The sequence below is a fragment of the Fusarium oxysporum genome, chromosome 10, assembly GCF_000149955.1.
Source record: "Fusarium oxysporum f. sp. lycopersici 4287 chromosome 10, whole genome shotgun sequence".
Taxonomy (NCBI): domain Eukaryota; kingdom Fungi; phylum Ascomycota; class Sordariomycetes; order Hypocreales; family Nectriaceae; genus Fusarium; species Fusarium oxysporum.
In genome coordinates this window covers 2274986-2296885 of record NC_030995.1, presented here as the reverse complement: position 1 = coordinate 2296885, position 21900 = coordinate 2274986, and the positions used below count along the sequence as shown (strand labels likewise).

Below are 21900 nucleotides of genomic sequence, written 5' to 3'. Positions count from 1 at the left end.
TCTGTTTCTTCACTCATTCTGCCTTTTTAACGATATCTCAACAAGCTCAATAACTAGTATTCTATCAGCATCCTATATTTTATAGACCTCATCGACCTGTGCATGTCATTGTAGGGCTATCCTTCAGTGAACAGGGTGCTGCGCCTCGCGGGATGATCGAATCGTGGATACCCCAAGCTTCGGCTGCAACGGCCCTCAAAGTGGAGCCCGGCAACGACGAAGCGGTCGGAACGTCCGAGCATCTGTCACTCCACGTACGTAACGTCTCCTAAATTAAGAAGCCACTTTCTTTCTTTTTTCTTCTTTTTAATATCTCTTGTTTCCTGCCAAGGGAGAAGTTTGCAGTGACTCACCGGTGTAATGATCTGTACTTGGTGCTTTTGTTTTCTTGGCTTTCCCATGTGATATCTTTGTATATAACCCGGCTTATCAAGCTTTTTTCGTAAGTTCTCACGCACTTCATTATGTGAAAATTGTTGACAGATGAAGAGTCCTCCTTAGATCTCTCGTCATGGATGCCCCGATCATGATGAAGGAGTGCGACGCCGCTCCAGCGGCATCCGCCATGCCTCACGATCTTCCCCCGACCGAGATCTCCGTCCCCGGCCCTGATTCGGTCACCCTCGCAAAGAAGCGCTCGCAATGGTCTTGTATCGACGACAACCGTCTCCGAAACAATCTCTTCGCCGCCGTCGGTTTTCTCGAACTCGCAAACGCAGGCGACTTTGCCGCCAACGTATGGAACGATGTCCCCGTACCCATCTACGCCATCGTCTTCATGGCCATCGGCGGAACTGCTGCCTTCGTCATCTCAATCTGCGCATTCTTCGATTCGAGAAAGGCATGGAGAAACATCAAGTTCTTGAGACAGCAGAAACAATACCTCGAGACGGAGAAGGAGAATCTCCCTGCTGGTGCTGAATTGAGGGGCCTCGATGTTTTTATCGAGATTACGACGAGGGAACTACGAATTGAAATAATTAATCGGTGGGCGATGGACTTGTTGATGGGAGGGGGCGCGATGTTGATCAGCATTGGTACATACATGGCTATTGGCGGCGCCAACAGAAAGGTTTGGCATGCGAGTAACATCCTGTCCGGATATCTCGGCAACGCTCCCATCGCGCTATTTGGTCTCATTAGTGCGATTTGGGCTTCCATGGTTGTCTCCAAGATGCGATCGCACGTCGCAGTGGCTAAGAAAGAACTTCAAGGCTCACCATCACTTCCGTTGTTGAAGCAGAGATGTTTCAACGTTCAGCTCTTCTTCATCCTCAACGGCATCGCGAATGTTCTCGGAGGAGTTGGTTCAATGATTACGGCTGAGAGATGGTGGGGTTATTGTATTCTAATTCCCGTCATTGTCACTTCGATCTTCTGCAACGTTTGGTGGCGACACAGAGTGGGATATGACCGACCTTGCATATCTGCTATACCGCCGCTGACCGTTGATAATATCACTGAGGCGCTCGAGTCGACTTGTCAACTGCGACATACCATTCAAGACGGCGCTGGCGCCAGTCTTGATCAGATCTTTGGAGAAGAGGATACTCTACAGGATGTCTTAGAGTTGTTTGTCAAGCATGACCTCTTTGAACAGTTCAGTCTGCGATTAGTTTCGAACAAGAAGATTGGTCACTTATTCGTCAAGGCGCAGGAGCTTCGAGTGCAAGTCAGTGTTGCTAGCATTCTGGATGTATCAGAAGAGCATCATCCTCTCATTCTGTCTGCAGCATTGCGATTCTTGAAGAAGCAAGGACCAAGACACTTGTTGCACCGAGAGCGATTTCTCATTGAAGTTTTGGGCACATATCTGAACCAGGAGAAGAAAAGCCAAACGGTGGAAGCCGAGAAGTAAGGCTAGAATTGTGTCGTGTGTACATTCTTTCGCTTCATTTCTTCGGTACTGGTGCGTCGTGGATTCGATGGCATAGACTTTCCTGGCAGGACTTGCAGGTCAAGCTGGACTTTTAGAACTTCCATAATTCCCAATCGACATTTCCCCATACAATGATTCATGCCTGGTGTTTGGATAAGATTGCAGGCCTTGTTTTTGCGGACGTGTAATGTCTAGGGCTACCGTGTATCAACCGAAAACGAACTCCCGATAGTTATCAGCTATTTTCCCAACGCCCTCGTCCAACACCCATCCTTTAACTTCACAAATCATACGGTACATCTCCTCAAGCTCATTATCCATTCTTTCTCCCGCCGTATGAAGATCGCTCTCAACCAATATTTGATTATCCGGCACTATCTTTATCGCATCTTCCGCCTTCTTCCTCTCTTCATCCGATCGAAGATTATTCGTCTTTGAGAATGAGAAGAATATCTTGGCTGGGATGGATGGTTTGATATATTGTTTGACAGCGTCGGATTTACCGCTGAAGGAGTGAAGGCAAATTCGTGGAGGGTATGGCTTCGGCGAGTCTTGCTGTCCTTGATCCGTTTTTCCTTGTCTCTTCTCTTTGTCTCTTGAGCGACGGCCTCGAAGTTCATGACCTTTCCAGCACTCTGTCAACACATCGTAAAGAATCCCATGGACTTGTACGCCGTGAACACTAACAGGTCTGCCAAGCTCTCCCGCTAGTTTGAGATGCGCCATGAATACAACCTTTTGATGAGCAAGATTAATGCGGTGTTGGCTAAGTGGTCTCCTTTGACGCCCTCCCGGTGTCCGATCGGGATCTGGCTCTGGCTGCGGATCCGTCCACTGCATGGGCAGTCGGAACGGCTTATCAAGTCCAATCTCTCCTACCATCGCAAATGGATCTTCTAGTAATCGAGCTCTCGTCTCCGAAATGAAAGTCGAGAGTGCTATTGGCACCGGGAGATAGTGCCAAAAGGCTGGATCTGTCGGAGCTGGTGAAAGAACAGCCTTGTAGTGTTGCGCCTTCGCATCCTCCACGTCCTCGAACGGTACGTATGTTGGAGTCTCTAACGAGTCATCAAATAACTCATGACAGAACCACGGATGTCTTCCATAGCCTGCGATAACAGCTGTCTTGCCTTTTGACAAACAGTCTGGGCCTTTGACTCCGTGAAATTTGGCGATTGAGGCAACCAGAGGTTGATCCTGAGTTCGTGTTGCCATAATTCCTAAAGCGCGAGATTTCATGCTCGGTAGGTGGGATACCGAGTTCACTCTCTCCCCAATGTGATTATGAGCGTCGAAAACGCCGATATGCCACGGAAATGGCTCTGTGTTATCGGGCAACGGCTCTGATGTCGCGTCTTGTTGATGGTCGTACATGCACATCTTGGCAGTTGTGCAACGAGCAAAATTTTCAATTCACGAATTCAATGATCGTCTAAGCAAGTGGAAGACACAATTCTCACAAAGGTTGTGGTTTATAGGATATCCTGTGATGAGTCATGTTGAGAAGTGAGTCATTTTGGGTGTCAGCATATAGTCGGGATAGTGGGCCAGCCCTGCAATACCTTACACAGTTTTCTGGACACAGCCTATCACTTCTATCGTCGATCTAACTACCGAGTCAGATACTTAACCGCGGCTGTGAATGGTATGATCTGTCTTTATATACCTAACTTAAGCTCAACTAACATAGGGCCATCGCCTCCTCCATACTCATTCCGTCACAACACAAGCTCGTGAAGGATTCAGACCTGTAAGCCATCAATCATTAGTTATTATCATTATTGATATCTTGAAGAGGCATCTGGTGCTTTATCCTCTATTTGAGGGATATGAAATTGGCTGTCTAGTCCAATTTAGGCATAATACTACCAGTGAAAGTATCCTCCAGGGATCAGTGCGTCTAATTTCTCGTCACAATAGCTTGTGCCTTCTCTAAAATTCTTACGTCATTCCTAGAGTTTCCAGTATGAGCAACCAAGGATCCAAAAAGTGTAAGAACAATGGTGTTTCTCCCACTTTGTGTGCCTTCCAATTCCCCGAAGACATCTACCCAATGATCGTTGTCCTCCGCTGGGATCCCGACCATAGCACTTTGACATTGATAGTTATTCTTGGACTTTCGCATAAGTAGTCGAAGAACATATGCCTCATCACAGATTTCCATAAAGCCTTCTAGTAACCTCCTTTTGTCTGCTCCGGTCGCTTCATCAACAATGAATGGTGCAAAAGAGTCGTACATTTGTCCCGCGAGCGGTTTACCAAATGGACCTTTTGCCATTCCGATCGCTTCGAGGCTTTTCAGTGTGGACAACCGCCAATTTGTCACAACGTCGTTAGAAACTGAAAGCTGTTAGCGGCTACTCTCACCATGGGTATAGTGACCTACCCTCGTTCTTGACTAGAAAGCGTTCAAATTGACTGAGACCAGCGACTATATCCTCGGTTTTGGAAGACGCTACACTTTCTTTCAACTTTGGCTCCATTATGCCGAAGAACTCATAGGCAAGGACCTCCTCGGCCAAGCGCTGATACACAAGTGATCTTAGTATGAGTTTCCGGTTTGCTTGCGTGGCCTTTTTCCACAAGCTAGATAAGTCCTTCGACAAGGTGAAAGTTTTGTTCTTAGTGCATAGCTGGTTCCCTTCCATTCGATACATCCGGCTAGATACTAACTTCTGGACTTTCTGGCGGAGTCCAACAAAGGCAGAAACTACTTCGTGCTCACTAACTCCCGGGTAGGAGTCGCTCTCGTGCATAAAATCACGCAAGCTTTGCTCCTTGGCACGTAGTTTCTGTACCTCATGTTTATAGGAACCCAACTCAGCAGTCAGCTGTTGGATGGTCGCTTCTTTGCGCTGGATCTCGAAATCGGCGTGTTGTAGTTCAGCGGTGTAATCAGACTTCGCATGAGGATGACTGCGTCCATCAGATAAGATTTCCTGAAATGGAATTGCACGGTCAGCGCTGACCGCTAATGGAACACGATTTCCTGCCCAATAAACTCACTTCAGGCTGTGACAAGCGTTCCCAAACTATAGCTGGTAATCGCGCAATTTGCTCGGCTAAACGATTACATTCGATTTGGGTCTCTCTTGCGAATGACGACCCGTTTTGCGTATTACTCGACTCGGAAATGTTTTCCCCTCGGGAAGTATTCTTCCTCTGACTTTTTCTAGTTGGCATAGCGGAATTGGGGAGGAACAGATCGGTTGATCCTTTGAGCATTTGGATAGCAAGTAAAATGAGGTAAGGTTCGAAAAGAAAATGAGAAATGAATGAGCGGAGGAGTGTTTCAGGAAAGGCAGCACCTTTGCATTTGGCTACCGGCGCATAAAATCTTTCCAGTACCCAAAATTGTCTTTCTTTCCGATTGAAGTAGCCGAGGTTCAATGCCGAAACGCCTGCGGATCCTTTGAAGCAAATCCAGAAAGGACAGCGGCAATAGCAGGATCCCTAATGGTCCAGACAGGAATTTGATTGTGACTGTTGGTGATGTTGGTCAACCAACATGCATAAGTCTATGAGCGTTTCTATAATTAGTTCCCCGCCTTCCTAATAGACGGTGCTAAGACGACATTCGCGGTCACTGCACTAAAAGCCCATGCAGGGCTGATACTGTACTCTGTTGAATTAAATTAGACGGGGAAGTGTTTCTTCGGCTCTCAGACGCGCAATCGACTTCTTTCCTGTTTCCCGTTGCCTGTGTAATCTTTTCCATACCTTGTTCTTGCTTCACACTCTGACTTTCACTGGCCATGCCAATTGATCTCAACGATATAGCGGATCGTTTGTCAAAAATGACCCCAACGACCAGTCCGTCAGAAGACAAACTCATTATTGCTCTGGACTTCGGGACAACGTATTCTGGCATCGCATATTGTTTCACAAACCAGCGTGATTGCACCCCCGTTTCGATCAAGAACTGGCCAGGTAAGTCATGATAAACCTCTCACTATATATAGTTGACTGACGAATGTCGGATTTAAGGGGCGGAGAGCCCTGATGCACCTAAGATTCCAACCCTGATCAAATACGATAAGGGAAACCCCAATTTATTTACTTGGGGCGCAGCACTGAACAACCAGAGTGACGGTATAGTTGGAGTCAAACTTCTACTAGATGTGAAGCAAGAGATTCCTATGTATATTCCCAAAAGAGATGCCAAGAGGGCCATCGAAGCACTACCGAAGACGCCAGTCGAGGTCGCTGCAGACTTTATCGGCGCCATTTATAGCCACGCCATCTCTGAGATCTCCAATAAGTTCTCCAAAGACTATGTGGCTCTCTGCCATAAAGAGTATGTTTTATCAGGTAGGAGAAACACGCCGCAAGCAAACATCCCAGTTCTAACAACACCTTTAGTCCCAGCCGTATGGTCTGATGCTGCAAAAGATGCTACACTGAAGGTATGGCTGTCCTTTGCAAATATCCAGAATGTAACAATTTGGCTCACAGTTTTGGTCATCTAGGCGGCTGAGATGGCAGGGCTTGGCCCTGTTCACCTGATAAAGGAGCCCGAAGCTGCTGCCTTATGGACTGCCAAGAAGATGGACCGCAGACTAAACCGAAATGACTGCTTTGTAGTTTGTGATGCCGGTGGAGGCACCGTGGACCTGATCTCATACCAAGTCGAGGCAGCGCTTCCCAGACTCGAGGTAAAAGAAATCGTTCCTGGTACGGGTAAGCATAGTAACTTATTGAGCTTTTCATCCTTTGGCGGCATACTGAGAAGGGATCTAGGTGGTATGGCCGGGTCTTTGGTACTCAACGAACGCTTTTCCAAAGAGGTCGAGACATTAGTCGGCGCAGAGCAATGGTCGAAGCTGAAGACAAGCAGAGCCTTCCATCTAGCCAGCAAGCAGTTCGATCGAGAGATCAAGAGGTCTTTTCGAGGAGGAGCCGAGGAAGAGTACTTTGTTAACTTCCCAACCGCCAAGCTGAAAGATGATTTGGATTATGGTCTCGAAGCAAGTACCTGGAGATTAACTGGGTATGAGATTCATGCATCCCATTGTTCAGACCCCAGATCTAATGAGTGCTTCGCGTGCCAGAGTCGAGCTAAAAAATATCTTTGACCCCCTTGTCACTGATATTAATAGACTCATCAGTGATCAGGTTCTGAGGATACAATTGAAACAAACCGATGATATCATAAAGGTTCGCATCAGCGCGCTAACTATGCCTTGACATTCGCTGACCAATTTAGGGCATCTTCCTGGTCGGCGGGTTTGGAAGTAATCAGTACTTGATAGAGAGGGTGCGAAAAGAACAACCTAACATAGAAATTCTGCAGCCACCCGATGCTTGGGCTGCTATCGCAAAGTAGGTCATGGTCGGTATTGAGGTATCATAATTGCTAACGTCTTTATTACGAAAGAGGAGCAGCCCTTTCCAGGTTGTCAGGTGAGGCAATCGTGACGAGTACCTCCGCAGCACGCCATTACGGAGTCAAAGCATGGTTTCCCCATGACCCTGTTCTTGATGCTGGCCAGCCAACTGAGTTGTGGCGTGACGGTTTCACAAAATCAGCCCGTGTAAGAAGTTTCACTACCGCGGCTTTATATCGGAACTAACAAGATCAGATGACATGGTATATCAACATCGGCGACAATCTTGTCCGGGACCAGACAATTAAGTTTCCATTTAACAGATACTTAAACAGTATAGACGACCCCTCATGGCTCATCTTACAGAACACACTCTTCGAGTGCGAAGAAAAGTTAGTGTTACTTGCTGTCCAACTTAAAAATGCTCAACTTCCTGATCATAAACTAGAACAGCACCTCGTCACCCTTTGAGTAGTGGTAAATTCGGCAGCAACTGTATCTTGAAGTCCGATATGTCAACTGTACCGAAGTCGAAATTTGCGAAGAAGATCGGTGAGTGACGAACGTATCCTCTTGCGAGACACATCATTGACTTGAGGTGCTATTAGATAAAAAAGGACTGACATAGTGAGTGCTCGTCTTGACGCAATATTTACTCGAGAATACTGACTCGTCAACTTAGCTGGCAGCTCGACTACGATCTAGTGGTCTCGTTGAAGTCCGCAGTTATGAAGTTCTCGATTGAGATTGATGGGGAATCTTTTGGTTCTGTGAATGCAAAATACAACTAGAGAACTAGGGCCATGCTGTGGTTGTTGTAGTTTGCCTGTATATTTGCGGAATTGTCCAAAACGTTGAGGTGGACATGATATAAGGAGTGCTATTTGTATGATCGCAAAACTATGACTTATTGTTGTTTATCGTGATTCTTATGATATCGGGAATTGATACGCTTTCTTCAGTTAGATGGCCAATAGGCGAAAGATCTAGTCTAAAACGACAAAAGAACCATTGCTACTTTATGGCATGGACCGAACTGGTAGCAATAATCAGGCTGACGCCTCCGGATAACAACTTGACGTGCATGAGCACGCCATCGTAATGTGAAATACAGTCAGCCACGGAAATCAAGCGAGCCGAAAACTTAATCTTAATGTATTCTTACCGAAGCACGCAAGTAAAATTTACAGACATAATCAATACTACCTATTTTACCCTAATTATGTTTTTTAAGATTAATTTACTTAATTTAACATTATATATTCTTTTATTAAAATAATACATTATAAGTGCAGTAACCTTATACGTATGCCAAGTCTGAACACGGCAGGGCAAGGCAAATTGCGCTGCTTAATGCCGCTGAATCCAGAAAGACATTCAACCTGATAGTGAATTTGGATCCAAGGATAATCTGCTAAGTCAACTTCCAACAATGATGCATCAGCAAGGGTGACACATAGCACCCTTTCAAACGACAAGTGAGAAATAGGCCACGACATCCAAAGTCATATTCTATATAGAGCAGGCGATTGGCATGAAGGCCGAATTCTACTCGGAGTCGCAGTAGCGGCTGATCTTCCAATGCTTACATCAGATGACTTCACAACGTCATGTTGCTCGGCCATGATGTTTACCTACGGAATTCGTTTTCGATTTCCACTCCTAGGGACTTGGCATACATTAATTAATTCGCTTTACTTACTAATGAGTGCGGAGGCCCAATTTTATATGACATGTACAAGGTCAGATGTTGTATTCGGGTTCGGTCATCTGCGAATCTCTTCATATGATATACTTTCGTTATATTCTCATTCCTAATTATTCAGGTAAGCCTGTTTAATTTCTATACCCGTCTCATGCTTCGCATCTCGCTCATGTTTGGGCGCCCATCATTATCATGCACAGAATGACTGCCAATATGAATTTACAACACGAGGGCCCGCATGTCTCGACTATATAAGATACATCGCGTCGTCTCAATAGAAAGTTTATTCCTCACCCTCATCTCAATCTAGCACCATCAAAACTTCCGATTCCAACAACAGGAAGCCGTATCCTTACAACTTGCCTGACCACCACCACTATCGCCACAAGCATGAAACCCTACACGAAGACAATTCTCGCTATGGGGATATTCTCACACCTCATATGCGCCAAGACATTACGGCCAAAGCCAACAAGCGGAATTTCAATATCGAAGACTTCACTATCGACTCTGGCGAGATTATCGACTCCCTCATCATCAGCTATCAGACTCTTGGAGAGCTAAAGGTCAAGCCCGATGGATCCAACAACGCAGTTGTTCTCCTACATGGCACTACAGGTTCCAGCGCTCAGTTCATCGTCGAAGAGTTCGCAGGCGCTCTCTTCAACCGAGGCCAGCCTCTCGACGCCAATGAGTACTTCACCATCATGCACGATGCCATCGACCATGGAAACTCAAGTAAGCCCAGCAACACTGGTCTCCAGGCTTCATTCTCGAAGTATCAGTATCCTGACATGATCCGTGCCGACCATGTGCTCTTGACTGAGCACTTCAAGTTTACCCGGACCCGTCTGACGCTTGGTGTTTCGATGGGCGGTATGCACACTTGGATGATGGGCGGGAGAATATCCAGGCTTTTCGGATGCCTTGATGCCTATTGCTTCCTTCCAAGTTGAGATAGCTGGCCATAATCAGCTGTTTCGAAAGTTTATCACTGAGTTTATTACCATTGATCCAGCATGGAAAGGTGGCAATTATGAGAAGCAGCCAGCTGCTGGCTTTGGCGGTGCACTCATGATTCAGCTTTTTCTGCTTTCGTCGCCTTCCTACTGGCAGCGAGCATTCCCAGCCCGTGAGGCCGTCGATAACTACGTCGACGAGCACATCATTCCTCGCCTTGAAGAGTTTGATGCCAATGATCAACTTTATGCGTGGAACGCATCAAAGACGTACAATCCCAAAGCCGGTCTCAAGAACATCAGGGTTCCCTTGACTGCTGTCAATGTTGCCGATGACTTGCTGAACCCAATCGAACTCGGATTCTTGGAGGATGGTGTCACTAACGACATGACGCCCGGATACGGTAGAGCAGTTACTCTTCCTGCAAGCAATGAGACTACTGGGCAAGATAGCTACATCATGTCTGATCTTTGGAAATATGAGCTTGAGAAGCTCCTTGCTCGGTCCGCTCCTTAATCAAGGCTCAGAACCGGGTTCATATGGGCGACAGGACAATGGAAATTTCGGTACTCGAGGGCCTTTTAGCTAGCAATTCATTCAATCTCATAGTCAATTTGGGTCTTTGAACAATTATCCAAGCCGACTCCATAATATCGATGCGTCAGTGATGAAGATGTTTGACGTCACTACGATGAGATTGATGAATGTGTTCAGAGTGAGGTCATGACATCATGAAAGGACCCTGATATCATCACTACCATAAATATTATTTCTCGTCCTTAGTTTCCAAGCTCTCTTCTTATTTCATTCTACTTACCAATTCCTACAAAACTCCAAGTACCAAGCACCAATCATAACATGTCTGATCCCAAGCAAGGCGGAGATCTCTTCGACATGGCCAAGGATGGCACATCCAGTCAGTTCCTCCCTTCAAACCGAATACACTCCCAATATTGACATATAATTCAGTTCCTGGCGATGCCGGCAATCAAAACACGATCAGTTCCGTGCCCAACCCCCATCAACGCGATGGTGAGGCCGCAGGCGGTCTTGGCTCATCCGATCTGGCTGGCGCAGCAGACAACGCTGTCCTTTCAGCTTCTGAGGGCCGAGAGTCTGGTGTTGGTGAGGGAATCAGTGCGACAGGCCATGACATTCCTCAGTCTGTAACTGGGAAGCCTGGTGGTCGGGGAGGTACACAAGGCAAGGAGGAGATCAGAAGGGATACGGGCGCTTTTGCGAATAGGGAGAATTAGGTAACGATTATTGAGATATAGGCCACTAAAAAAGTGTCTTTTCATGCAACTGAATGATGTGACTAATTGCTGTTATTTCTTGCCTGGTCAGAAATTTATCCGGCAGTGAAACCTCGGCTCTGTATGATCTACTTGGTAGCAACGGCAACATGAGCCTGGAACATGATCTTGTTCTTGCCATCCTCAAGCTTCTTATACCCTTCCGTCTGAGTCAGCGCCTCCACGACTGCATTAACTGCTATATCCCAGTTCTCCTCATCCGACTCAAGCCATCCCGCCTTGGAAGTACCCCCAATAAAGCTCCATATCATAGTCGCAAAACGTTTGAGATCTCCAATAGTAACATGAACATCCTTCTGGATGAAATTCACTTTCTCCGGTTCAAACCCTCCTTTGATGATGACATCCCGCAAGAATTCTTTGTCTTCCCATTTATCCAGCCCTTCTCGTGGCAGAGGCGTACCAGCCGGTCGAGTCTTCTTGGCTGCTGCATGAATCGCAGGAATAGTTGGCGTATGGGCCCATGAGTTGAGAATGGCAGTGCCGCCTTGCTTCAAGGTTCGGTGCATCTCCTTGATCGCATCGACGCCGTCATTTGGGAGAACAAACAACATCGCATTGCCAATACAGTGAGTGAACGTCTCGTCAGGGAATTCAAGGTTCGACGCGTCCATTTTCAGAGCCTCGGCAGGCCACTGGCTTTTAGCTATGTTCTGTCGGTATATTTCCAAAACATCGTCGTTAATGTCGGTGCCTTTGATGACAATATTGTCTTGTTTCACACTCGTGATAGCTTCGGTACCGGCTCCGAGGCCGCAACCAACATCGTGAAAGATGACTTCGGAATCATCGAATGACCCAATACAGGATAGAGAAGCAGCAGCGAGTCGTTCCATGCCATCACCGACGATTTCACTATAGAGTTCTGGTGTAGGCTTCAAGGCCTGCTTGGGCGAGAAGGTTCGGTCGGACTCTGGGGCATTCATGATGTGACTGATGGCAGTAGTAATGGGTTCTGGAATGAATATATTTCTATGTTCAAGAGATGCATGGACATACACCATAGGCAGTAAAGTTTCTGATATACAGCCATGTCCAATGTTTCCGCGATGTATCCGCTTACGACCTTGCAGAATCACATAAGTTTCCGATATCTGAGCATCTGAGTAAGCAATCCTACTGCTTCATTTCCATAAAATGCACGACTTGATCTTGACTAGTGTAATCTCATTTGTATGAAGATAGTAAAGTTCCTTCCGCATGAGCCCTAGCTTCAGTTCATACTCATGCTCTATAAGCAGTATTAACGTTAAGAAACGTTTATGTTCTCCACTCACCTAACAGAATATTCATTTGAGGCCTGATACAGTCAGCACTCGACATAATGATTGGTTGTGAACTAAAAGGACAATACCCAATGGAATCTGGACTCGCGATCACCTTGTTCCTATCGTGCGTTCGATGCTGGTGGCTTTGTTGATAAACGCATTACGTTAGTATTATGATATTCCAAGACATTTCAGCAAATAACACTATCCATTTCATCCTTGAGAATAACAGTCAACATGTGCGATAACTATTAGGTTCTCTCAGGCCCAGTATATCTTGCGTTATGTGATGCTTCCGAGGTTTAGGTAATGGTTCACAGATTAATGTTTAATTTGGAGGAAATTTCATCCCTGTGTATATATTAAGAGACGAATTTTCTGATTCGTACTTGCCGACGCGTATGATGGGATGTACACCTCCTTCACCCACCCTTGGATCTAGAATTCAGTGCTGTTGTAAAAGTTGCGCACGGTAGATGCCAATCATCCAAAAGAGCTCAAGAACCAATACCTTAACAGTATCAGGCCTCAGGTCGACAAAGATAAGTGAATTACTAAATTCTATGGAAGCAAGACAGTTGAAATTTACATCTCAATCTGCCTTTCCAGTCACAAAATGTCTCCTCTATCCTCTGTGCTTATTATCTAAGGCGGTTTTTCGGTTACCTACCCTGTTGACGAGTTTTTCTGATCCGCTGTAGAATGCCCTCTCTTTGAAGGGAATTAAGGCCAGATAGATAAATATCTCGCAGCTAGAATCTGTACTTCACACTCATAGTTCAATAATGTCTAGTGCTCACGCGATTACCCCAGGTTCCCCTCATCTCAAATCTGGATTTTGCTCACAAGGATGTAAGCGGGAATAATTGCGAGGCTATGACGTAGTGGGGTTCTGCCAAGCATGCGTGACAGCTCAAGCAACGATGAAAGGGCGGGCGTAAAGCTTGCAGTATTCCCGGTGACATTGTTTTTTTGACGATGCCCTCAATTATTTCTCTAACAAGTTACTGCAAAAGCGTTGGGTGAATATCACATAGAAGAGTGCGGCTGGTGGTGCAGCCACTTTATACCCGTAAGCTTAAGTTTAAGGTTACGGTGCAAAAGGTCCGATACAACTCAGCTGCCTGATCTTTTGGCATGAAACAATGCAAGATCGAGTATCACAGTAGTATATGTGGTATTGCTATCCTGGTGAAGATCGCGAATGTCTGAGGGTATCGTGTTGATAATCTGGGGGTCATAGATCAGCAACAATCTGGGGATGATGATCATGGAGCAACGATGGAGTGAGCGTTTGTCCAATGAAGTGACCAAACACCGAGAGAGTCCGATGACAGACATGATCAACGCCCGTTATTCAGCACTAGTTAATTGAAATGTGTTGATCAAGATCATCAGGCGTTGTTCATTCCATCTCCGCATTTCAACAAACAATGGGATCAGTCTAAAACCCCGCCATCTCACCAACGCTCTCACCGAGATCGGTCGCGAAGAACTTGCACAAACCAAGACCCAAACAAGTCCGATCGTTCCGTTTAGGCACCCTTATTCCACCGTCGCACCAGTCTCTCAAAACGGCAAAAACGAGCGTCGATGGCCTCATCCTCACTGAACATTTAACCATTACAGTTTAGCGCATGTCTCGGTGGTGTTACACTGCACATAACCAAGAGCAAGTTTTACAACGGCAAATAGATCAAACTTTTCAACAACGAGCTTCTAGACTTGAGGGATATTTCTCAACAATTTTACTAAAGTCATTCTCAGACCATAAAATGTTCAAAATGGCTGCAAATTGAGCTATGGGCAGCGCTACTGTATTTTTATTTGGATGCCTGGAGGATATCTCCACTTGGAAGGGAAAGAATATGGATGCCTTGGCAAGTGTCTCCACTACGTCATATGTGCCGCTTATCCGATGACGTTTAGGCAGCCGAATAAATCGGTACGTATCGCCTTTAACCCGCAAGCAATCCCCAGACCCCAAATTTCAAGGTGTTCAGCGGCTTTTTGCTAGCGCGTGGAGACGTCCAGATGATTCGTTGTAGCGGAGACAGCTTCTCCAATTTTTATGAGGGATCTCCATGGGGAAAAGAGGAGGTGAGTTGAGATCGTTGTCGTTTGATACTGCTCTCATACCAGAGATTGTCAGACAGTGACAGTTGTTATTCAATGTTGGTGTCAGTGGTAATTCAGAGATACAGTGAAGGATGGAATCACCCGTTGGAATGGAAAGTTACCCTGTCAACTCCCGTGTTCAACATCGGAGCATTCAGTGTAACCCCAGACAAGAGAATAAAGAAGAACCCCTGGTTCATTCCGAGACAATAACCTTAACGTTTCCACAATTCCCAAGTCCATCTCCGAATTCTGGTGGTCAGATATCCCAAGGTGCATGTGGTGGATACGCTTAAACGCCCGCCCACCATCGTCCTCCCTCCATCCAAGCTTAGACCGGCTCCTCAAGCTCAGAGGATGGGGATGAACCGGGGATGAGCGATGATCCTATCCAAACTCATCCGCCCCAGGTCTTACCCGCATCTCAATTGCCAAGTTATTTAATCTACCCTTGGGCTTTTCTTTTTTCTTGGCTCTTCAGTCCTTCACACTTTCTTCTCATCTTTGCATCAAGACTCATAAAATACAATGGATAACAAGGAATTGGGCCCTGACGTCCCTCAGGCGTCTCACAATGAGAAGGATGGTCTTGGCCATAGCCATGATCTGCCGCCCAGTGCTACAGGTCGTCGTGGTTCGACTGCCGTGAACATCGTTGAGAATCCACTCAAGGTACGCTTGGCGATCTCTTGGCTCATCGCCGAGCTTTCTTAGTCAAATCGCCAAGAAGCTCGGCGATGATGACCCCAACCCAATTGATATGATACTCACCTATCACTTCAATTGGCGTATACAATTTATTTTCAATTACTGACATTGATGTTTGTAGCGCGTCACACCTGAACAAGCAGCCCACGATGCGCGTGTCTTTGCTGAAACACATGGCCTCTCCGAACACGCAGAACTCTTCTCCCGCGCCGCCCTCGTCGCTCGCGACCAGGAGCAATTCAACATGGTCAAAGAGCTCAAGGAAGATGAGCGCCAGGCCCTCGAGTACGAGCGCGATCATAAATGGCACGGACCAAAGATGCTCTGGTACTCTATCTCTCTGTGTGCTATTGGCGCGGCGACTCAGGGTTGGGATCAGACTGGTTCCAACGGTGCCAACTTGTCATTTCCCCAGGAGTTCGGGCTTGATGAGGAGAACAGTGTTCGTGATCAGTGGATTGTTGGACTTGTTAACTCGATTATCTTCTTGACTGCTGGTTTGATGTAAGTCTATCAACTACAACCAGTTTGAGTGAGCAGTTGCTAACGAGTACAGTGGCGCTTTCATCGTTGATCCGCTGAACCACTACTTCGGTCGTCGCGGTGAAATCTTCATCACGGCCTGCTGTCTCACCGCCACCCCCATCGCCTCCGGCTTCACCCACTCATGGCAAGAGCTCTTCGCCGTGCGCTTCGTAATGGGCATCGGCATCGGCGCCAAAAACGCCACCGTCCCCATCTACTCCGCCGAGATGGCGCCCGCCCGCGTCCGCGGCGCCCTCGTCATGTTCTGGCAGCTCTGGGTCGTCGTCGGCATCTTCCTCGGCTTCTGCGCCAACGTCATCGTCAAAGACACCGGCAACATCTCCTGGCGCCTGCAGCTCGGCTCTGCATTCATCCCCTCGTTCCTTTTGGGTGTTGGTATCTTTTTCTGCCCCGAGTCGCCGCGTTGGTTGATGAAGCATGGGAAGCATGCTAAGGGGTTTAGATCGATGCAGAGGCTGAGAGCGCATGATATCATTGCTGCGAGGGACTTTTACTACTCGTGGATTATTTATGAGGAGGAGTTGACTGTTGCGAGGGGTGCGGGATATTTCCAGCGTTTGTGGGATTGCTTTGCTGTGCCTCGCATTAGGCGCGCGAACTATGGTGCTTCTACCGTCATGATTGCGCAGCAGATGTGCGGTATCAACAGTAAGTAACAGTCTCCCTGTGATGGTTCAATCACTAACAGCCTCAGTCATTTCGTTCTACAGCTCCACTATCTTCCGAAACGCTGGCTACACAGCTGTCCAGGCCTTGTATGCTTCTCTTGGATACGGTGCTATTCAGGTCATTGCTACTATTCCCACTTTGTTCCTCATTGACACCAAGGGACGACGAACTCTCTGCCTTATCGTAAGTCAATAACCATCATTTTCCCTCACATTTATTAATATCTCATAGACTTTCCCCTTCATGTGTGTCTTCTTGTTGGCCGCCGGTCTATCTCTCCTCAATCACAGCGGTAGCCGTGGTGCCCAGATTGGACCTGTCGTTCTGTAAGTCTCTCAGCCAATTTGATCAGGACGCATTCACTAACCTATCAGCTTCGTCTACCTCTTCACCATCGCCTACTCCCTCGGAGAAGGTCCTGTTGCTTTCCAATACTCTGCCGAAGTATTCCCAACCATCCAGCGTGAGCAGGGTATGGCCTGGGCTGTCTGCATCAACAACACCTTTGGTAAGTCTCCAAAACCTCATCAATTGACCGCCACTAACATGTCAACAGCTGGTGTCCTCGGTCTCACATTCCCTCGAATGACCAATGCCATGACTCCTACCGGAGCTTGTACGTTTTTCTTACCTCTTTTTGCATTGGGCATTGACTAACATGGTGCAGTCGGTTTCTATGCCGGACTCAACTTGATCGCTTGGGGCATGATCTTCTGCTTCGTCCGTGAGACCAAGCAACTTACCCTTGAGGAACTTGACCGTAAGTCACCCGAATGTCGTCTCGTCAAACTCTTACTAATGATTCATCAGAGGTCTTTTCTGTCCCTACCAAGCAGTTCATCTCTTACGAGACAAGGGTTTGGCTTCCATACTTCTTCAAACGACATATCCTCCGCAAGAAGAGTGCCGTCAAGCCCCCGCCTATCATTGAGCGTGCTGAGCTGACCTTTGACTCCGCTTAAATGTGTCTATAAGTACACGATACTGTAACGTTGGGTCTAGGTAGTTAGGTGCTGGTGCTGCAATGATTTGTCTTGATTGACGTTGGTCAGTTGGTGAGCAGGTTTCACGATTGGTCTTTCATGAGGTTCATGGAGTATATAGTCAAATGGTATACCCTTGGTACATCTATCGTCTTCAATACGTTTTTGTTCTTCTCTAGTGTTTATATGCCTTGTTGCATATCTAGCTATCGGTGAAGCTTATGATGCCGAGATAGACTTGACAGTACTTAGTCGTGATTCTATTGCTGCTCACGGCCAGCCTCCAGGAACGGTATGATGAGGCCAAAGCAACTCGCACGTAGCAACTGAAGCGACGTGCATTGCAGCCGACTACCTATTTGGCAACTCAAAGGTGAAAAAGTGTTGTAATGTAGACGTTCGTTTCGGCCTGGTCCTGGTGGCATATACACTGAGCGAAGAGGTAATGGCACACGGAATTAAGATGTCGCATACAATAAGATGCACTGCCGGGAACCTCGACATCGAGCGTACTTGACCAGCTGATTACTTTGGGTTCATAGAGCGAAAAATGAATTGATCAACAAATAAATTAACAACCAAAGCGCTATCTTAATGACTCCTATTTGATTAAATATCTTGCGACAACACTCAGTAGACATAGACGAACTCGTCGTTCTTGGAATCAGTGAGATCCATGAAGGCATTCTGTCCCAAACCATCCTCATCGTTATCCTGAGCATTCGCCACATAGTGATGCTCCATACTCAAATCCCTAATCTTAGCAGGCTTACCATTCTTGACTCTCTTCCTCTCCTGCATCTTATTCAAGAACATGAGATTGACCAACTGCAAAAGGATAACACCAATCAAAGCACCAGTAATACCCATGGTCTTCGTAAGACCAGGCTTGTAGTACGGCGCATCCTTGGAGCTGAAGAGCAAAGGTCCGATGATGTTACCTGCTGAAACACCAATGTTGTACAGCGACATGATGACCGACTTCTTGGTCGTACCAGCAATGTTGGAGATCATCCACGATACGATGAGGGGATTGCCGCCGAAGAGGAAGGCGAGCATGTAGTATGCTGCTAGGAGAGGAGCGACGTGATCGCGGTTGAGTTGGTGAAGCATGACTGCTCCTGCGAGGACGGGAAGCATGACGGCGATGAGGAAGACGGACTTGACGCGGTATCGATGTGCGAGGTATGAAGCGGGGAAGATGACGAGGAGTTGTACAGCGCCGAAGGGAATGTTGAGAAGCGATGTAACGCCCTTATCGAAGCCGAAACCGCCAACGATGATAGGACCAAAAGTGTTGGTGACAGCGGCAGTGACATTGAGACACAAAGCCATGCTGATGAAGAGCCATGTCTTGGGTTCAATGAGGGCCTCGAAAGCTTGCTTCCAGATGAAGTTGCGACTTCCAGTACCAGTCTGATTGGCGCGAAGTCGTTCGATAGTCTGAAGCTTCTCGTGCTCGGTTAAGAAGCGCGCAGACGGAATGTCGTTGTCGAGAGCCCAGTAAACAACTGGTGATGTGATAACGGTGATGAGACCCGCAAAGAGGAAGAGGATGCGCCACGATGCAAGTGAGCCGTTAATCTGGCCCAATCCAAAGGATAGCGCAGCAGCAAACATATTCGCAAGACCATTAGTTCCATACCAACAAGCAACCCGCATCGGCTGCTCAGCACGTCTATACCACTGCGACGTAATGACCGAAAACAGCGGCAAGCACGCAGCCTCAAACAAGCCCAGCAAGAAACGCGTCGCAAGAAGGCCCTGGTAGGTAGTACAAGCCGCCATGCACGTCTGCGCAGCACCCCAACCAAACACAAGACTAGCCATAAAAATTCGATGAGGAATCTTGACCATCAGCCATGAAGAGAAAGGGAGCCAGACGAGTTGTGCGATGGGCGCCATGGAGGAGACCATGGAGTATTCATTCCCGCTGAGGTTTGTGTCTTCGCGCATGCCCCATACTGCGCCATAGCCGAGGACGGATTTATCGAGGATTTGTAGGAAGTAGACCCAGACAAGGATGGAGAGGACGTGTTTGTCGGTCTTTCGACGGAGGCGTTTGTTCTGAGAAATGTTAGACCAATATTGCGTAGTAAAATGAACGAACGTACGTCTTCTTCTGTGACTTCAATGTGCTGAGCACCGATCATCTGGGCGACAGCATCACCATTTTGAGGATGAAGATCCGGTTTGGCGATCTGAGACTCAACGTCTTCGGCGTGTTGCTGAGAGGGAGCATCGTCACCCTTGAAAGTAGACATTGTGTTGAACTCCGCTAATTGTAATGAGGGAGTGATGTATGGATGAGGGAATGCAGATCTCAAATTGAGAAGAAGCAATGGCCTTCTTATCCTTTAGCTATTCACCGGTCGACAGGAAGACCGTTAGTGTGTGACATAGAGTTTAAAGGCTGGTCTTGGACTTGGCTCCCCCCACGCAAGTCTGGGGAAGAGCGAGAATCTGGGGATTTGTGGACAGGCAGCGGGGTTAGATCCTCAGTGACGAGCGGTGAAATTTCACATGGTCGATCGTTACTCTCCAAGGCCGCTGTTTTCCATGGAATGGCGAGTCATGGTCGAAACCTTGCTTGTTCGTGCAATTATTGGCGGTTCGTATTGCCGAGGCCAAGATCAGCTTAGCGGATGGTGGTTTTGGCTCTGAGGATCAACGTCATTATTGGCACGTGGGGGTTGAAGATGCGGAGAAGATATGGGGAATGTGGCCGGAAGTGTACCGCGGTGTGGTTGACTGTCAACCTGAGTGAATGTGCATGGCAAGGAGATTTTGTGTGGGGGAAGATCTGGGTTGTTTGCATCTGATCTGGTTCGGCAATTGGGTATAGATCGCGGAATTGTTGAGAATTGGATCTTGTATTGCAGCGTTGACAATGGTTCCGACAGACAGATGCGACGTTGAATGACTGCCATGTCATGCCCTGTCGCTTGAGCGGAATTAGTGCGACTGCGCTGAAGACGCCATGAAAACCGTAAAAACGCCGCTATGATCAAGCTCCTGACGAACTTTCTGGCAATTGACATTTACCATCGGCAATTGACGTGGGGGTCCTGTTCAAAAGCCGCTTCTCATCTTCAGCTGCTATAGCCGTCTTCCCTTGTGATATTGTTCTCGCACGATCTAGACCGCGGTGTTATCTCAGATCGTTCTTTGCTGTTCACTGCGACCATTCGGATCCGAGCCTGAGAGCTTCGACCCGCTTTTAGTCTGGTTGACTGTCGACCCGGCGTGGCGCATGTCTCAGATTTCACCTGTAAAGCCTCATGCTTCCAGCTCTAGCCATGGGAGATGCGCATAATCGCGGCTTATCAGAGCCATTTCTCTTCAGCCCAGCTTTAAGTGGCATTGCCATTGTCTATCCCCTGCAGAAGCGGGCGGTAGCGAGACAGGTTGATTGCATGTGAAAGGCCTGTTGAGGTATGTCACATAGGGGGCAGTCACCCATCATCTGGTCTGTCTGATCTAGAGAGTTTCGATCTTTGATCCAAAAAGGTGATCGAGCGAACCTGAATCCTTGAGATGGAGCTGAAGATGTGTGTCCTGCGTGTGCTTGTTGTTGTGTGCGGCACTCAGTCTACCCGAGAAACTGTCGCAATCGAAGACTACCATGGTGCATAAAACTTCTTTCTTTCGGTCCATCCACTGGCGTTATTCTAGTTGTTCCTGCCGACTACCACCCATTCGTTATCAAGATGTTTGGCTTGTTTGTTTGTTTGTTTGTTTGTTTGTATATTTTTCGTCTGGGTGGCTGTAACGAAGCCAGATCTCCTACTGGAGCAAAAGACGTGCTGAGCTAGCTAGGTACAGGGAAACCCCGCTTCCTTCACCATCCAGCATACCAATGGCACAAAAGGTGCTGTATTTCTCAAGCCCGTCACCCGTCAGCGGGTTCGGGGGCAATCTATTGTCGAACTTTTTCCACCGACCAGAATTCTCTCGCGCATCACTACATCTGCCGACGCAGTCCACAATCTCCAGTAACCAAGTTGTAGCTCGTAGTCGACTGTCGCGGCGGCAGGGAAAAACCTCGGGAAGGAATCAGAGGCCGACGGTGCGGCTTGCCTTCAAAGGAGAAAAACCCATCGCAATCGGCGTCGTTGATCGGGAGGATGTCGCTACCGATGCCATGGGCATCGTCCTCCGATATCTAAGGCGTTCTGGTTCTGAGGTGCCGCCATTAGATCCGACAAAGGTGTTGTCAGAGAAGGCGAACTCTCCAAAATTCCTTCTCTGAAAACTGCTGTTAGGGGAGCCGATAGCATCCCCGCAGTTTTTGTGTGGTCGCGTGGCCTGCAGAAAATCCCGCTCCTAACACGGCACTAACAGTGCGTGCCAAGAAAGAATTTTTACAGGGGAGAGTTGTCAAGATGTTTGGCCGCTGTATGAGATGGATTGTACAGGGT

General features: G+C 47.4%; 9 protein-coding genes across 17 annotated transcripts; 5 read left to right on the top strand and 4 right to left on the bottom strand.

The window, feature by feature from the left end:
* The first annotated feature begins 53 nt into the window (after positions 1–53).
* On the top strand, positions 54–3837 carry FOXG_11734 (uncharacterized protein). Of its 5 annotated transcripts, none has more exons than XM_018391461.1 (3): positions 236–442; positions 490–2919; positions 2967–3837. In XM_018391461.1, exon 2 carries the CDS (start codon positions 512–514, stop codon positions 1856–1858), a length of 1347 nt encoding a protein of 448 aa, XP_018250102.1. In that variant the 5' UTR covers positions 236–442; positions 490–511; the 3' UTR covers positions 1859–2919; positions 2967–3837. The 5 variants fall into 5 exon arrangements, with proteins under 5 accessions (XP_018250099.1, XP_018250102.1, XP_018250100.1 ...); XM_018391462.1 differs by having other exon boundaries at positions 267–442; positions 492–2919; positions 2967–3782; XM_018391458.1 differs by having other exon boundaries at positions 54–442; positions 492–3837.
* On the bottom strand, positions 1790–3366 carry FOXG_11733 (uncharacterized protein). Its single transcript, XM_018391457.1, has one exon. It carries the CDS (start codon positions 3257–3259, stop codon positions 2087–2089), a length of 1173 nt encoding a protein of 390 aa, XP_018250104.1. The 5' UTR covers positions 3260–3366; the 3' UTR covers positions 1790–2086.
* On the bottom strand, positions 3654–5237 carry FOXG_11732 (uncharacterized protein). Its single transcript, XM_018391456.1, has 3 exons — positions 4886–5237; positions 4266–4818; positions 3654–4219 (listed from the first exon to the last, which is right to left on the bottom strand). Exons 1-3 carry the CDS (start codon positions 5102–5104, stop codon positions 3780–3782), a joined length of 1212 nt encoding a protein of 403 aa, XP_018250098.1. The 5' UTR covers positions 5105–5237; the 3' UTR covers positions 3654–3779.
* Positions 5238–5457: 220 nt separating this feature from the next.
* On the top strand, positions 5458–8394 carry FOXG_11731 (uncharacterized protein; the record flags this gene model as incomplete). 3 transcript variants are annotated; one of them, XM_018391453.1, is made up of 12 exons in its annotated part: positions 5458–5809; positions 5867–6190; positions 6242–6285; positions 6349–6559; positions 6620–6869; positions 6931–7036; positions 7086–7201; positions 7257–7413; positions 7462–7598; positions 7655–7758; positions 7815–7833; positions 7889–8394. In XM_018391453.1, 12 exons carry the CDS (start codon positions 5635–5637, stop codon positions 7995–7997), a joined length of 1752 nt encoding a protein of 583 aa, XP_018250095.1. In that variant the 3' UTR covers positions 7998–8394. The 3 variants fall into 3 exon arrangements, with proteins under 3 accessions (XP_018250095.1, XP_018250096.1, XP_018250097.1); XM_018391454.1 differs by having other exon boundaries at positions 5635–5809; positions 7824–7833; positions 7889–8189; XM_018391455.1 differs by having other exon boundaries at positions 5635–5809; positions 7462–7758; positions 7889–8259.
* Positions 8395–9354: 960 nt separating this feature from the next.
* Positions 9355–10387, top strand: FOXG_11730 (uncharacterized protein; the record flags this gene model as incomplete). The annotated part of the gene is made up of 2 exons (XM_018391452.1): positions 9355–9787; positions 9825–10387. 2 exons carry the CDS (start codon positions 9355–9357, stop codon positions 10385–10387), a joined length of 996 nt encoding a protein of 331 aa, XP_018250094.1.
* A 303-nt stretch (positions 10388–10690) lies between these two features.
* Positions 10691–11176, top strand: FOXG_11729 (uncharacterized protein). Its single transcript, XM_018391451.1, has 2 exons — positions 10691–10787; positions 10841–11176. Exons 1-2 carry the CDS (start codon positions 10730–10732, stop codon positions 11125–11127), a joined length of 345 nt encoding a protein of 114 aa, XP_018250093.1. The 5' UTR covers positions 10691–10729; the 3' UTR covers positions 11128–11176.
* Positions 11177–11255: 79 nt separating this feature from the next.
* FOXG_11728 (uncharacterized protein) lies at positions 11256–12113 on the bottom strand (the record flags this gene model as incomplete). Its single annotated transcript, XM_018391450.1, has 1 exon — positions 11256–12113. One exon carries the CDS (start codon positions 12111–12113, stop codon positions 11256–11258), a length of 858 nt encoding a protein of 285 aa, XP_018250092.1.
* Positions 12114–14941: 2828 nt separating this feature from the next.
* Positions 14942–17805, top strand: FOXG_11727 (uncharacterized protein). Of its 3 annotated transcripts, XM_018391447.1 has the most exons (9): positions 14942–15245; positions 15403–15785; positions 15838–16475; positions 16522–16679; positions 16728–16822; positions 16871–17004; positions 17053–17112; positions 17164–17256; positions 17307–17805. In XM_018391447.1, exons 1-9 carry the CDS (start codon positions 15102–15104, stop codon positions 17456–17458), a joined length of 1857 nt encoding a protein of 618 aa, XP_018250089.1. In that variant the 5' UTR covers positions 14942–15101; the 3' UTR covers positions 17459–17805. The 3 variants fall into 3 exon arrangements, with proteins under 3 accessions (XP_018250089.1, XP_018250090.1, XP_018250091.1); XM_018391448.1 differs by having other exon boundaries at positions 17053–17256; XM_018391449.1 differs by having other exon boundaries at positions 14942–15785.
* A 203-nt stretch (positions 17806–18008) lies between these two features.
* On the bottom strand, positions 18009–21221 carry FOXG_11726 (uncharacterized protein). Its single transcript, XM_018391446.1, has 2 exons — positions 19594–21221; positions 18009–19546 (listed from the first exon to the last, which is right to left on the bottom strand). The coding sequence occupies exons 1-2, from the start codon at positions 19741–19743 to the stop codon at positions 18110–18112; spliced, it is 1587 nt and encodes a 528-aa protein (XP_018250088.1). The 5' UTR covers positions 19744–21221; the 3' UTR covers positions 18009–18109.
* Positions 21222–21900: the final 679 nt, after the last annotated feature.

Excerpts from the sequence above, each read along its gene's own strand:
- FOXG_11734 (XM_018391458.1), top strand. The coding sequence starts at position 512 with ATGGATGCCCCGATCATGATGAAGGAGTGCGACGCCGCTCCAGCGGCA.
- FOXG_11733 (XM_018391457.1), bottom strand. The coding sequence starts at position 3,259 with ATGTGCATGTACGACCATCAACAAGACGCGACATCAGAGCCGTTGCCC.
- FOXG_11732 (XM_018391456.1), bottom strand. The coding sequence starts at position 5,104 with ATGCTCAAAGGATCAACCGATCTGTTCCTCCCCAATTCCGCTATGCCA. Across the intron at positions 4,819-4,885 it reads AACGCTTGTCACAGCCTGAA|GAAATCTTATCTGATGGACG; the intron begins GTGAGTTTATTG and ends ATTCCATTTCAG. Across the intron at positions 4,220-4,265 it reads CTTTCTAGTCAAGAACGAGG|TTTCTAACGACGTTGTGACA; the intron begins GTAGGTCACTAT and ends AACAGCTTTCAG.
- FOXG_11729 (XM_018391451.1), top strand. The coding sequence starts at position 10,730 with ATGTCTGATCCCAAGCAAGGCGGAGATCTCTTCGACATGGCCAAGGAT. Across the intron at positions 10,788-10,840 it reads GGCCAAGGATGGCACATCCA|TTCCTGGCGATGCCGGCAAT; the intron begins GTCAGTTCCTCC and ends CATATAATTCAG.
- FOXG_11727 (XM_018391447.1), top strand. The coding sequence starts at position 15,102 with ATGGATAACAAGGAATTGGGCCCTGACGTCCCTCAGGCGTCTCACAAT. Across the intron at positions 15,786-15,837 it reads TTCTTGACTGCTGGTTTGAT|TGGCGCTTTCATCGTTGATC; the intron begins GTAAGTCTATCA and ends TAACGAGTACAG. Across the intron at positions 17,257-17,306 it reads TACCCTTGAGGAACTTGACC|AGGTCTTTTCTGTCCCTACC; the intron begins GTAAGTCACCCG and ends ATGATTCATCAG.
- FOXG_11726 (XM_018391446.1), bottom strand. The coding sequence starts at position 19,743 with ATGTCTACTTTCAAGGGTGACGATGCTCCCTCTCAGCAACACGCCGAA. Across the intron at positions 19,547-19,593 it reads TTGAAGTCACAGAAGAAGAC|AACAAACGCCTCCGTCGAAA; the intron begins GTACGTTCGTTC and ends AACATTTCTCAG.